The 15,284-nt window shown below is 31.2% G+C and overlaps 1 protein-coding gene across 4 annotated transcripts in view; it reads left to right on the top strand.

Moving 5' to 3' along the window:
- Positions 1 to 15,192, top strand: part of LOC108976984 (Niemann-Pick C1 protein) — a 25,993-nt gene extending 10,801 nt beyond the window's left edge. For 3 of the 4 annotated variants that reach the window (XM_018946452.1, XM_018946451.1, XM_018946450.1), the window contains 9 exons: positions 3,230 to 3,451; positions 3,516 to 3,708; positions 5,602 to 5,718; positions 8,195 to 8,505; positions 9,116 to 9,415; positions 9,496 to 10,885; positions 11,730 to 12,602; positions 12,722 to 12,798; positions 13,911 to 15,192. In XM_018946452.1, coding sequence (XP_018801997.1) covers positions 3,230 to 3,451; positions 3,516 to 3,708; positions 5,602 to 5,718; positions 8,195 to 8,505; positions 9,116 to 9,415; positions 9,496 to 10,885; positions 11,730 to 12,602; positions 12,722 to 12,798; positions 13,911 to 13,916 — 3,489 coding nt within the window. In that variant the 3' untranslated portion in view covers positions 13,917 to 15,192. The remainder of the gene's footprint in view (positions 1 to 3,229; positions 3,452 to 3,515; positions 3,709 to 5,601; positions 5,719 to 8,194; positions 8,506 to 9,115; positions 9,416 to 9,495; positions 10,886 to 11,729; positions 12,603 to 12,721; positions 12,799 to 13,910) is intronic. The other variant, XM_018946453.1, reaches the window with a different exon arrangement.
- Positions 15,193 to 15,284: the final 92 nt, after the last annotated feature.

Genomic DNA, 15,284 nt, shown 5'->3' with positions numbered 1-15,284 from the left:
TTTTATTATTATCATTTTTTTATGTTTATTATATTAAATGTGCTTTTTATTGTTTCAAATAAAATTTTTTTCTCCAAATATTTCTTTTTTTTATACTCTAATTATTTATCTTAATATTTTCAAAAGTTTTGTTTAATTATATTTCTATCTTTTCATAAATAAAAATTCAATTACCTCAACATGGCTGTTTTTAAATATTTCTCTGTCGTGATTTTGTTTCACAAAAAGCACACAGGTATAAATGCATCGATTCCCCACGCCGTTCAAAATGTTATTGTGCTTAAATGAGTAATTACATTTAGTTATTTGCCGCTATTGGTGTCTATTTTCCGTTTTCAATGACAGTCACAGACATTTGCTTGTAGTCGGGAAAATCTACGTAAATTTCTTAAACAAACAAGCAACAAGCATTAATTATAACAATCACACAGCTATTTACATGCATAAGGGATTTGGAGTATATACCGACAAATGCTGTACATCACAGTTACGAATAAGAAATGCGATGAAAGTCTTTACATTCTCTTTTAATTAGGTTCTTGCATATTATTTACGTCTGGACCGAGCTTTCCTAATAAGTGAAAATTATATCTCTAAGTTTGTTTAATAATATGACGTGTTTATAAATACACACATGTGAAATTACCGCCAATATTTGATGTAGCTCGTTATGAATTATATAAAAAGTTATTAAATACGACTAGATACATACATGCATACGTGTGTACATACAATTATTTTTCTGTTATGTACGTCATAAGTGATCTTGCTGCGACACAATATATAAATATGTATCTGTTTTAAATTACTTCGGCATGTAAACATGCATAATTATTTTATATGTACAATAGAGTAGGTCGCAAAATTAAGTTTGTAACTAACTTTGTTGGCAAAGCTCACTTTTAATAGATACACTACTGTGATCAAATTGAAAAGAAAATTCGTTGGCATAAGTGTATTGCAGCGGGAGGGGATTACTTTGAAGGAAATGAAATGAGGAAAATTCACCTTTCAATTTGATCACAGTAGTATAGTATAAATCTATCATAGAAATTATTATTTTGTACGTGTCTTACTACGTTTCTGTTGTTCTGAATTTCTGTTGTAATCAATGAAAAACTTTTCTATGTCGCAAATTGTTTTGAACAATTGTCGCTGGACATTTTTTTAATTGGTACTGTGATTCTAAGCCAGCCTTATAAAGGGGCATCCATTTCGTCTTTCCCTATTTTTTCAAAGAAAACACACAGAAACTTCAAATTTAATGGAGAATGTTTATTATCATTCTACAGAACATTCTTTGACGATTCACGCGTGTCGGCAATATTTCTCAATATTATGTGGTTAATATTTTCTGGTTGCTAAAACAATACCAAGTGATTGTATTAGATAATTTCTTACAATGACTTCAAGTGGATTGTATATACAGGGTATATTAAGCTTACCGTGAAGTTAGTAGCGATGCAGTTGGAGACACTATAATGCATATACTTAAATACTTAAGGGATTATATGAGTTTCCTCGGGTAAAAACCAGCATTTTTTCAAAAAATTTTTCTTATATAAAAAATGAAATATTTTGTTATAACTTTTTATTTTTACAAACATACACCATTAAAAAAGAAATTCCAAAATTTTGGAAGAAATATTTTAAACTTAAAAAAAAAAAAAACGCCATTTCCTGTGACCTCTCAGAAAAAAGATGCGCCCGCGTTGGCAGGATAACTCGTTACAGGATTATCTAAAGTGAAAAAAATTTAGAACTTTACCTTAGAACTTGCGACGAAGCAAACAAAATTTATATTGGATTTTTGGCAGACATTTTTACAAAAAAATGAAAATTTCAGTGAAAATTTCACGATATTTTTTTTCAGTTGTAATCAAAAAAAAAAAAATCCTTCGTCGAAGTCTTTAGAAACTGTACCTCAAAAATCTGTGTAAAATTTCATGAAGATTGGTTGAGTACCTCTCGAGAAATATTGCCAAACGACTTCAAAAACACAGTTTCGAAAAAAACGCGTTTAAAGACAGCGCACTTAGCCTAGCTAGCCTCGAGCACACAAGTTCTCAACGCTGTAGTTCCGAAACTATTACTCGCATCAACTTGAAAATTTAGCACAATATTCTAGAGATATTATAAAATTTAATAAAACAATAAAAAATCGATTTTTTGAAACCCGTAAACTCATGTAACAGCTTATTCCTGTCTGTATATATGCGAACTCGTCCTCAATTGTTGAGATGTCGCTCTGGAAATTCGCATACGCTCTTTTCTTCACCTGCTCATTTGTCGAAACCGCCGATATCGGAATACTATAGTATATAGCTGCCATACAGTTTGAACGATCAAAAACATGTCCTTGTATGGAATACTTTTTTTATTAAAAAGATGTTCTCACTAAATTTGGTATGGATTATAGCCCAAGACAATGCAGCAATCGGCGAATATATTGTTCAAATCGGACAACTATAGCATATTCATAGCTGTCATACAAACTGAAAAAGATTTTATTTGATATGTTGTTGTTGTAGCACCAAAATTCTTTTGAGTTGGCAGTCCTTGGCCGAATAAAAATCCGGGTCCGTTTAGTTTAAATATTTTCACTTTAGGTTATTACACTAGGCAACGCTACAGTCTGCGAAATACTGTTGTCATCCGGCATATACAAATGTTTGGCAGCTACAGCTAATAAAAAACTGTTTTTCTTATTATTTAACCTTAATTGAACTTTAAGGTTGCTTTCATCAAGCAACTTTGCTTGAAAAAACGGGTAAAACGGTTTTCGTTGTATGCAAACCGTTAGACGATTACGTTTTTGGTTTTAGTTGTACATAATATACATATTGTGAAAGCCGCAGTTAACATTTTTTCTTGGTTTTGACTTGACTCATAACTTTTCGCTGCAACAGCCGTGTTCAAGCAAAATATTATAGAAGCATCAAAGTCGGCTTCCAGCGCTAAGCAGACTGACCAAGTATAAAGTCTAATATAATATAAACCAAAGGTGTTAAAATAATAAGTAATTAAAAACAAATTAGGGAAAAATTATTTATAATATAAATATTATTATATTAATATATAAACAGTTAAATAATATTGGAAGTCAAAAGCGGGCATTGTTATTTAAAACCCAACAAAGTTGAATAATATAAAATTATGTGAAATTATGCTTATTTTGAAACATTTCTTAAGCCATTTATTACAATTTTACATTTTCTTTCGCCCACAGGTCTCAGTGCCATCGACTGGTCAGAAGGCTTTCGATTTAATGTGTGGCAGCTACATGGCCGCACGTTGCAGTCCAACAAAATGGTTTGGCTTTATGGGCGATCAGGAATCCAATCCATATGTACCGTTTCAAATCAACTATATACAACATGAAAATAGCTCAGCCTCACAAGGCTACACGCCATTGGATTCGAAAACCACGCCATGTAATGAGAAATTGAATGTAAGCTTCCGCTCATGTGTCTTATTTATCCAACATAATATATCGAAAAAATACTTTCCCATAGGATAAAACTCCTGCATGTGGTTGCAGCGATTGTGAGGCTTCCTGTCCGGTACCCGTGCCGGAGCCACCACGTCCGGAACCCTTTAAAATTGCCGGTCTCGATGCATTCGCTGTGATAATGACTGTTGTCTTTTTCGTAGGCGCACTGCTCTTTCTCATGGGCGTGTGCCTATTTCCTTCCAAACGCAGTGAACGTAAGTTATTTGTTAGACAAATTTATATGTATGAGGGTATAAAATACCAGTATGCATTTAGTGATCAGTGGGTTCTCATCAAGCGTGGCATGGAAGAAGTAATAATACCTTTTGTGGGTACTGCATGCAGTTCTTATAAATTTTAATATTTTTTTTCTAAACTGTTACGTGGGTAATTTGTTTTCCAACCAAACTTTTAATGCGTTTTTATAGAAAATATTACCGGAGATCATACATTTTTCATGCCTACAATTACTTTGGAGTGTATTATTGTTAAATATTTCTTAACCCACAACAGCGTAGGCGATAAGAATATAAATTCATATTCAAATATTATGTAGTTGAGATACTTTTCACAGTTGTAATGCTGTTATATACATATGTTAGTGTTTAAAATGATATATTCTCAGAACTATCCGATTCGAAAGTCTTAATTTATTTTTGCAGCTAAATTTTGAGGTTATAACGGCATATATGTATAACAGGTTTTTTTGTGACACTTTAAAACGCTTCTTTCGTAGAAATACTGCGGCGACGTTGGTTTACATAAAGTCGTCTGTTTTAAGAACACCATACCTTAAATTTAAGGTTATAATGGGATCTATTTAATTAGTTCTAGTTTTGTTATGATAGGTCGTCTATCAGTTCCAATTCGTTTTCGATATGTTTAGAAAGCTCGTCTATTTAATGAAGGCTAATTAATGCTGTCATAAGACGTCGGATCAGTTCAAATACGCTTTCTATATTCATAGTTACACCGACTCACTAATTTATGAAAGCTAATTATTGCTGGCATAGAAAATAATTATATTTTTTTAAATAACTAAAATTTGTTATAAAAATGTTGCTATAAAAGTTTTTCTATAAAAAGTTGCTATAATTTTTTTGGTGTTTTCTAGAATTTTTTAAGTAATTTTTTTTTAGTTTATTCAAATTATAGTTATATAGACCAGTCTGTTTTAAGAGCGCTACTCTAGTTGACATATAAAAAAGTTGCTATAGAATATTGCTATAAAAATTTCCGTTTTTCTCTAATTTATAGTTAAAAAATGTTCATAATTTTTATGACGTTCAAATATAATATAGGTAGAATATCGAATTTTTCCCAAAATGGTGTATTTTTGAAATATCGTTGCAAACGTCCAGCAGTTGCTGATTTTTAAAAGTGTTGTAACAGTAGTTTTGGTTAGTTTGACTCGAGAAATATATGGTTGGTCAACTCAAAAAAATGTCGAAAACAGTTCGAAAATAAATTTTATATATTTTTTACTATTGGGTCAACTATTTATTACATATATAAAATATCATTTCGAACTGTTTTCGAATTTTTTTTAAATAAAGGTTGAGTATCATAAATTGTTGACGGAGTAATAAGATGTACATATGTTAAATATATTTTTTCGAACTGTTTTTTTAACTTTTTAAGGATTTGTTTTAGAACAAGTTAATTTTTTTTACCAAAAACAAGCTTACGGGGGACTTATTCGTCATTCACAGGTGATAGCTGACAGTTGATAGTTTCTTATAGGTAGACATTTTTTAATGAGCTTTTAAGATTATTACTTAAATTTGGTCTTAATTTCTAACACATTTCTTAAGAAAAAGTTTAAATCCACAAACAGTTTTCATAAAAAAATAAACTAATGTTTCAAAATTTATTTCCTGTTGTAAATATTTCAATCAATTGGCTTTTGGTGCTTTCGAAAAATCATTTCACCCATCAATAAAAATATTATATAATTAACACAACGCGGAGTTTGCGATAGACTAATTATATTCATAAAAAATATTTTCAATTGCATTGTTGTTTTTTTTCGGTAAATTTATACATTTTTTATTTACTAATATCTCATATGATCTTCTTATTATTATTATTGCATTGGTTGTTTATAGTAGGTGAAGGTTTGGATAGTGGCCTATGTAGCGCCACAATAAACAACCGTTTTACTGGACAAGTGAGTAACGAGTTCGCACCCGAGGAGGATTCCCCACTACAATCGAAAATGGGCAGTATGTTGAAATTTTTTGAAAGTCTTGAAATTTAGTGTCGTAGAAAATGTGAACAAAATCATGCTCAACCAAATTCTGTTTGCTATTTTTTTTTGTAAATATATGTCTGCTGCTCTTCATCTATATATTCCAAACTTTATTTTAGGCATATATATGTACATTTACATATACATATATTTGCGTCTGTGTATGTGTGTTCTAATTAGCTTTATTTTCATATAAGTTGTCATTCCAGTCAACTGTAGCTTCGTTATTAACTATAAATCAGCTAGTGATGCTAACGATGTATTTCATTGCTACATATACATACATACTATATATTATATGCGTTGTTCTCTCTTAGCTGCATCAAATAAGCACTTATTTGTAATGAATGCCGTTACGATGATTGTCGAAATATTTAACTTGCACTGTGTTCAATTTGTGATTTAAAAGAAAAATAAAGAAAAAACAGGAATGTCTTGAATCTACATACTCTGAATATCTCGCGAGAATCAAAACAAAATATCATTAAAAAATCCGAAATTAACAAGTAAACTTTTCAGCACTTAAAATATTTATTTGTGCTTATATAGTAGAATATAGCAAAACTGTGGCAATAAATTTGAAATCAAGTGAAAAAAAAAATATTTGTGAAACATAATTAATCAATAAAAATGCTATTGAGCTTTTTACATAAAACAATAAATTCCTTTTGAAACTAACAAAAAAATGTATAAGCACAAAAAATATAAGATTTTGTGTTTAAATAGATAAAAAATTGTGGTTTTCGATAATTTTTCGAGTTAAAAAATTTAATTTTTTTTTAAGTTATAATTATATTATATGTAACTGCATTTAGAAGTGAAAATGTTTTGGTGGTATGTGTAAAGATATATAAACCCATAAGGAAAACAAAATTTTAAAACTTAAAAAAACAAAATTTTTGGTCAGGAGTGTATAATTTTGTTTAAAAAATTAATTGTTGTGGTTTTTTGATAATAAGTAGTATTAAAAACATTAAAAATTATATAAAAACAATTTAATAAAAATTAAAGATAATTTATTTAAAAAAGTTAAAAAATTATATAAAATAAAAAAGTATACAAGTGTATTAAAAGTTCTGTTTATAACAACTAATCATCCTATTTAAACAAAATGGTTTTGACTTTGAATAAATATATAGTAAACAGAATATAAAATAAATAATAGAAATGCGCCTAAAAATGGAAAAAGGAAATTTTTGAATGTGTATTGTCATTTTTAAAATATATTATATATTATATATATATTAGTGATTTTTAAAATAAGAATTTTCAAACTAATTTTATGAGAGCTTAGCATTTTTTCCATTTTTCAAGAGTGTAAAATGTTTTTTATGACAACTAACTTTTTACAAACACCAACATTAAAAAAATATAAAAAATTTGCAATAAAAAATTAAAAAAGATAAAAATAATAATATAAAAAATTTTAAGTGGAAAACAAATTTTTTTTTTTAAATATATAAAAAGTGAAAAAAATTTTGACTAACTGGGCCTTTTTGAAAATCAGTGACATTAAAAAATGTTAAATAAATAAATATAATACACTTAAAAAAAAAATGATTATAATAAAAACCAATAAAAATTAAAAATTTAAAAATTAAAGAAAAAATAAAATAACTAAAACCAAAATATTTAAAAAAATTGATAAGAAATAAAAGAAAAAGTTAAAAAAAGTTATAAAAAAATAAAATTAAACTTTAAAAAATAAGCAAACTAAACAAAAAACTTCAAATTTCTGTACAAAGATTAAATAATTAATAAACGACGTGTAAAATAATTCACTTTGCGGCTATTAAATTTTTCTGATACATATAATTGAATAAATAAAAAAAAGTATAAATTAAAAAAGTGATAAATAACAAATTTTACAAAATATTAACAAAAACCAAACTTTTAATATTAATTTTAAACGAAAAAATGATAATGGCACTATTTTCTTTCAAACATTTCTAAATTTAAACTTAATAGTAAACAAAAGATATATAGTTTTTAAGCCAAACAAAAAACCATAATTGAGAAAATTTGTTAAATAATTAAAAATTTTTCTAAAAATATAATTAAAAATTTCTGTAAAAATAAAAAAAATTGTATTACGATTCAAATTAATTAATAAATGCATTTCTAATAGCATTCAAAATTAAGCCACTTAACCAATTAAAAATTACCCTCTCCAAACTCTATGTGCAAACATCAAAACTGCGACACTTGCACAACTTCAGTAGTTGTAAAGCGCAGCAAACGCTTTTCACATAACCTCACATCTAACATCTGAATTTTAAACTCTTACTTCAAATACATATATATCTTCATAATATTCAAACGCTTCTAATAATTCACTACAACGCTTCTTCTCTGTTTGTGCAGATTTTTAACAGTTCATTATTTTTTTTACACACAAGAAAACTCGCTATATTTTTATGCAAATTTGTATTACTTTCTGCTTTTTATAGATGATGAAAACGAAGTCGATGGCGCGCAGGGTCCGCTCGATGAATTTGAGACTGGTTATTTTGAAAATCTCGGCGCTAAGACTGAGAAATGTTTGGAAACGTTTTTCACCACTTGGGGAAAATTCTTCGCATGTCGCCCGAAAATGACACTTGTTGGTGGCATTTGTTTTGTCATAGCCATGGGTTATGGCATTAAATTCTTACACATCACAACCGATCCGGTACAGCTGTGGGCATCACCGCAATCGAAATCGCGTATTGAACGTGAATTTTACGATTCGCAATTTCAGCCGTTCTATCGTATAGAACAGGTGAGTGCACTTTGTCAAATAGTTTAGTTAGAAGTTTTAATTTTTTGGCGCCGAAATGTAGGCACTATTAAAAAACATTGAAAATTAGATTGATAAACGAGTAATGCACCGCGTCCTTAGGTCTATTGTGCCCCAGTAAAACTTAAGTTTATTTTTTCATCCTTTTATATTAATATTTGTCGTTTATTATGTAAACACTTTGTAGTATGAAAGTGTATTTTTATAAATACCGCTCAAAAGCGAATTCGAAATTGAATTCACCTAAATGTAGGCAATGGTCGATAGATTACGTAGAAAATGCTTACTTGGTCACTTACTTTTCATTATTTTTATGAATGTTGTTGCTAATCAAGTCTTTTAACGTGGTTTTAAGATTTTTGGTGTTAATACGTTTCCGCCGAAATGTAGGAAATTTTTTTTAGAAAAAATAGCTTTTTTTAAAGCATATCGTCTCAATCATGCTTTAGTAAAGAATATATGCTGAAAAATATAAAGAAAATAAAATAAAATGCGTTTATGTTTTCTATAACCTAAATAACAAAATTTAGGCATATTTTTTACTTCTGAATAGGGTCCTATAAAGTATTTTTCTTTTTCTACTGTTTTACAGGTAATCATCCACGCCGTCGATTTGCCTGATATCGTACACAACACATCTAATGGTCCAATACATTTTGGTCCAGTCTTCGACAAAGACTTTCTCACACAAGTCCTAGAGCTCCAGGAAGACATAATGAATTTAGGAAGAAATGGTAACGGCACAGTTTTGGAGGATATTTGCTTTGCACCCTTGTCCAGTGATGGTACCGAAAAAAAGGATGTTTCCAATTGCATTGTACAATCCATTTGGGGTTATTTTGGCAACGATTTGGAGCGTTTGAACGAAACCGATGAGGATGGCAACTTCGAGGTGAGCAAACGAATAATAATTTGTCTTAATTAAATATAAATATACATATATACATACATCTTATTTAATTTCCAACACAGGTCACCTACTTGGATGGCTTGTATCAGTGTATGGGTAATCCATATCTCTGCCTGGCACCGTATGGCGGACCAGTGGATCCAGCTGTAGGTTTAGGTGGCTTCCTGCAACACGGTGAACAGTTATCGGGCGATACGAAATTTGAGCGTGCTAATGCCATCATACTCACCTTCTTGGTGAATAATTATCACGACAAATCCAAATTGGGTCCGGCATTGGAGTGGGAGAAACGTTATGTAGAGTTTATGTTGAACTACACGAAGACGCGCATGGGCAAACATATGGACATTGCATTCACCTCGGAGCGCTCGATTGAGGATGAACTAAATCGTGAATCACAATCCGATGTTATGACCATACTCGTCTCCTATTTAATTATGTTTGCTTATATAGCGATATCTTTGGGTCACGTGCAAGAGGTGCGTCGTGCACTAATCGATAGTAAAATCACTTTAGGTGTTGGTGGCGTTATTATAGTGTTGGCCTCTGTGGTCTCTTCAGTTGGCGTATTCGGTTATATTGGTGTGCCAGCCACACTTATAATCGTCGAAGTTATACCCTTCCTGGTGCTGGCCGTAGGCGTGGATAACATCTTCATATTGGTGCAAACGTATCAGCGTGATGCACGTCGCGCCGATGAAACGCACGAGGATCATATTGGTCGTATTTTGGGACGTGTTGGTCCTTCAATGTTGCTGACTTCGGTCAGTGAAAGCTGCTGCTTCTTCCTCGGTGGTCTTTCGGATATGCCTGCCGTGAGAGCTTTCGCATTGTACGCCGGCATGGCATTGCTCTTCGATTTCATACTGCAAATCACATGCTTTGTTAGTTTGCTAACACTGGACACTAAGCGTCAAGCGGAAAATCGTTTGGATATCTTCTGTTTTATACGCGGCAAGAAGAGTGATGCCTTACCCCACACTGAGGGCTTATTATACAAATTCTTCAAGAGTGTCTATGTACCGTTCCTAATGCAAAAGACTATGCGCGTTGTGGTTATGATCGTATTCTTCGGTTGGCTGTGCAGCAGTGTTGCTATTGCGCCACGCATTGAAATCGGTTTGGATCAGGAGTTGTCGATGCCGCAAGACAGTTTTGTACTACACTATTTCCAAGCGCTCAAAGAATATTTAAGTATTGGTCCACCAGTGTATTTTGTGTTAAAATCTGGTTTGGATTTCTCCAAAACATTCCATCAAGATCTGGTTTGTTCTGGGAAGTATTGTAATGATGACAGCGTGTTGACACAAATCTATTTGGCTAGTCGTCGCGGCAATGTGACGTACATTGCACGTCCGGCCTCCAGTTGGATCGATGACTACTTCGATTGGAGTCAATCGTCAAGTTGCTGTAAATATTATCCTAAAACTGGCGACTTTTGTCCACATCAAAGTAAGTACTTTATCGTATTTTCTTTTAGGTTCGGTTATATTTAATAATATTTAATAATCTATTACATAGAATTTAATAACGTTGATATTATTATATAGTATTGACTTTTTATCTCGTTTTTCTATATGTGGTCTGGTTTATAACTAAAAACCCGATTTTCGATTTTTTTTCTAAAATTCGAAAACATTTTTTACCACAATTTTCTATTGAATCTACAAATATAGGTATATTGATGTATGGGACATTTTGTGGCCAAAAGTTGATTATTTGTTGAATGAAAAAAAGAATGAAATAAAACATACTCTCACACTTTAATTCGCATTTTGGGATTAAAAATTACATCTACAATTTCTAACTTCAATTTGATAATCAAAAAAGTTTTTTTTTTTGAATTTAAAATAAAAATTTTAAATTTGTTTTTTAGATTGATAAATTTTATACCCTGAACAGTATGTGTTAAGTTTGCCCCGAACAACGTCGGATACCCAATAAATATGGGTATTTTGTGCACAAAAATGCAATACTTGATGAATGTTTGCTGTTACAACATTTATTTTTTATTAAAAAAATTTTCAAAAAAAAATATTTCATAATTTTTCAAATCCAATGATTTTGGGATTAAAAATTAAATCACCAAATTCTAAAATCTGATTTTAAAATTTGGTTTTTCAAAAAATTTTATACCTTGAACAGATTATGTTAAGTTTGCCAAGAAATTTGTAACAACCAGAAGGAAACTATGTATATATTTGAAATAAATTAAGTATACGAGTATATAGTACATTTTCTATATACTAATACATCATTTAACCGTTACTTATTCGCTTCCTCTTTACATTTACAGAGACTGAATGTGACAGCTGCGAAATTGATGAAACCGATCGACAACGACCAACAGCGCATGATTTTGGCAAATATTTAACATTCTTCTTGCGCGACAATCCCGACGATAGTTGCGCCAAAGCCGGTCACGCTGCCTACGGCAATGCTGTACAGTATAAAACGAATCCAAGTACAAATCTCTCGACCGTGGAAGCAACCTCATTTATGGCCTACCATTCGATATTGAAGACATCAGCCGATTTCTATGAATCACTACGTGCGGCACGTAAAATCTCCGCAAATATAACGCATATGCTGCGCGGACGTTTAATGTCACAGGGTGTGCCATTTGAGCAAACGCTCGATATTGAAGTATTCCCATATTCAGTCTTTTATGTATTCTACGAACAGTATTTAACCATGTGGCCAGATACTTTGCAAAGCATGGGCATTTCCGTACTCGCCATTTTTATTGTTACATTCGTGCTAATGGGTTTCGATATACACTCATCGCTGGTGGTGGTGATCACGATCACAATGATTGTTATCAATTTGGGCGGTATCATGTACTATTGGAATATATCATTGAATGCTGTGTCGCTGGTGAATCTTGTGATGGCTGTTGGCATATCGGTGGAGTTTTGTTCCCATTTGGTGCATAGTTTCTCGATTTCAATGGAGAGCACACGTGAGAAGCGTGCGGCAGATTGTCTAACAAAAATGGGCAGTTCCATATTCTCCGGTATTACTTTAACGAAATTCGGTGGCATTTTAGTTTTGGCTTTTGCCAAAAGTCAAATATTCCAAGTATTCTATTTCCGCATGTATTTGGGTATTGTGCTGATCGGTGCTGCTCACGGACTTATATTCCTGCCGGTGCTACTCAGCTATATTGGTTAGTGTTCCAATCAAATAACTAAGAAAAGAATATATATGTTTTGTTTCTTATATAAAATTACTTTATTATGGCATATTTTCTGATTTTAATTTTACATGTTCCTTCTCGTCACGCAGGCGCACCGATTAACAAAGCCAAGCTGGTCAATTATCAACGACAGGCCTATAAAGTGCAAGAAACATCGCTATCTACGGTAAGCTTTAAATGAAGATTTTGGTTAAGTAATTTGTTGTTGTTGTATTAAAGTTGAGACACTGATTAACCATGGGAGTAGTATGTCTATTAATAATTTTTTCTTAAGGACGCTTAGAGCAAAATCTATTTGTTCTAAAAATTAAATATGTGGAACACAACTTTTTTCATTTTCATGCCCTGAGTTTTTGTTTATCACGAAATTTATCAACCAGAAGAAAACGCCGGAGACCTTATAAAGTATATACTGATGATCGACGTGTCGAGATGTGTCGATTAAACCATGCCCGCCTGTCTGCATATACGCGAATTACTTCATTACATTTTCAGATACCGTTCTGAAATTAATCACACGTTCTATTTTCCTCAAGAAGCTGCTCATTTCTTGGATTCGTCGATGTCGGACCACTAAGCATATAGCTGCCATACGAACTAACCGATCAAAATCAAATCCTTGTATAGAAAACTAATTTGACAAGATATCTGCACGAAATTTAGCATGAGTTATTTTCTAAGATAGCGGCACAATCTCCAAACAAAATGCTCAGATCGGACCGCTATATTATATAGCTGTCATACAAATTGATCGATAGAAATTAAGTTTTTGTATGGAAAATTTGTTTATTCGACAAGATTTATTCACGAAATTTGGCATGGATTATTTTTCGAGACAACCCTACAATCTTCAAATATATTGTTCAGTTTGGGTTACTATAGCATACAGCTGCCATACAAACTCACTTACCGAGTACAAGTTCTTGTATGTAAAAGTTTTTTATTTGATAAGATTTCTTCATCAAATCCGGCATATATTAATTTCCAAGGCTACGCTACTATCTCCGAACAAATTGTTCAGATCGGAAGACTATATCATATAGCCGTCGTAGAAACTATTGAATGAAAATCAAGTTTTTTATGGAAATTTTTTTATTTGTGAACTGGTACTAGAACTTCTGTCTAATCGAAATTAACTTCTTTCTTCTTTTGTCTAAAGCTTTCGACCAGACCGAAGTTTTGTTGCTTCTTACTTTTTAGCGTAAATAAAATTCACTTCACATATACCGTTTTTAAATAAATTTATAAACTTCACATTTTCCTTTCTCTCACTTTCAGACGTGATGCGAATCGATAATTTACCAAAGAGACGATTCACCGTCAAGTCCAAGAAACATCATCCAACCAACACAATCAACCAGCATATTCGCATTTTTCCATCAATACATCGGCAGGGCGTGTCTTTATCATGCGGCGGACGTGTGAAGACTTTAATAATGCATTGATGATGTTGAAATCAAAAACGCCCCAGCCCAATTAGAAAGTGAGCATGAGTAAGTGACGGAGTAGCTAAACTTTATTTGCACTTGTAACAGTTCAGGATATTAAAAAAAAAATATATATATATAGGGTACAAAGGAATTATAAATATAATAACTATAATGTATGTAGTTTATTGTTTTTAAATTTTTTCCGCGAATGCGAGAATTACAACAAAAAAACTGAGTAAAAGACAAAACTAAGATTTCTTTACGAAGTAGTTTATATATATGCAGACACACATACGCGTACGTGTACGCAACCAAACGTTAGTTGTGAAGTTCGTAAAAGGCTTTTGTATTGAAAAAAAAAAAATAAATAAAAACCAAAAAGAAGCACCAATATGTACCCAGCCTAAATCGAGCTCTGTGATAAACTTAGGTACAGGAAAAAGAGAACAAATCATAAACAAAAAAATTTAAATAAACTATAGAAAAAACAGCAACAACATTTGTATGAAACAAAATATGCAATCATATTTCCATAGACTGGTCAACCGCGCAGCCGCTGCGGCGTTGAAAGCATTCATGTTTGGCTTTAGATTTTGAAAGCCGTTAGTATTTTTTGGCATTTTTCAATTCCATAATTTTAATTAACAAGTGTTCTCTCATACATACATACATCATACTTTATATAGGAAATATGCAAACACGCAAAAACATTTTTCAAACAAACTAACTAAGCAAGCAATCTTCAAACAAACAAAGAAATATTAATAATTACAAGAAATATTCCTTCGTTAATAGAAATATCATACATACTCTTTCATATAAATACCTAATAGGTATATTCTCTGCATTCATTAAATTTTATTTTCGAATCTCTTTTGGCAAATTGAATTAAAGCGAATTGAACTATTTTTAGCTGAAATTATTTTCTAAATTATTATTATTATGTACATATATACCTTCTGTTTGTGTGTAAATGTGGCATATTTAGACTATATTAGCTAGCTCTATTAGTACTTTGAAAAGCATACAATTGTTTTTTAGGTTAAATGAATTATATTCTATTATTTCAAATAAAAAGCACTGTAATAAAACTATTTATAAAACTGTGTGACAATGCACTTTACAGGAAATGAAGTTCTTTTTCTTATATTTACATGTTTTACCTTTTACATTTTTATAAACAGTTTTTTACTTTAAAACATTTTTTATTTCAATATTTAAA

The sequence above is a fragment of the Bactrocera latifrons genome, unplaced genomic scaffold (assembly GCF_001853355.1).
Source record: "Bactrocera latifrons isolate USDA-ARS-PBARC rearing strain unplaced genomic scaffold, ASM185335v1 scaffold_82, whole genome shotgun sequence".
NCBI classification, from domain to species: Eukaryota; Metazoa; Arthropoda; class Insecta; order Diptera; family Tephritidae; genus Bactrocera; species Bactrocera latifrons.
Note: the sequence above shows the minus strand (reverse complement) of the source record. Positions and strands in the feature narration are given on the sequence as shown.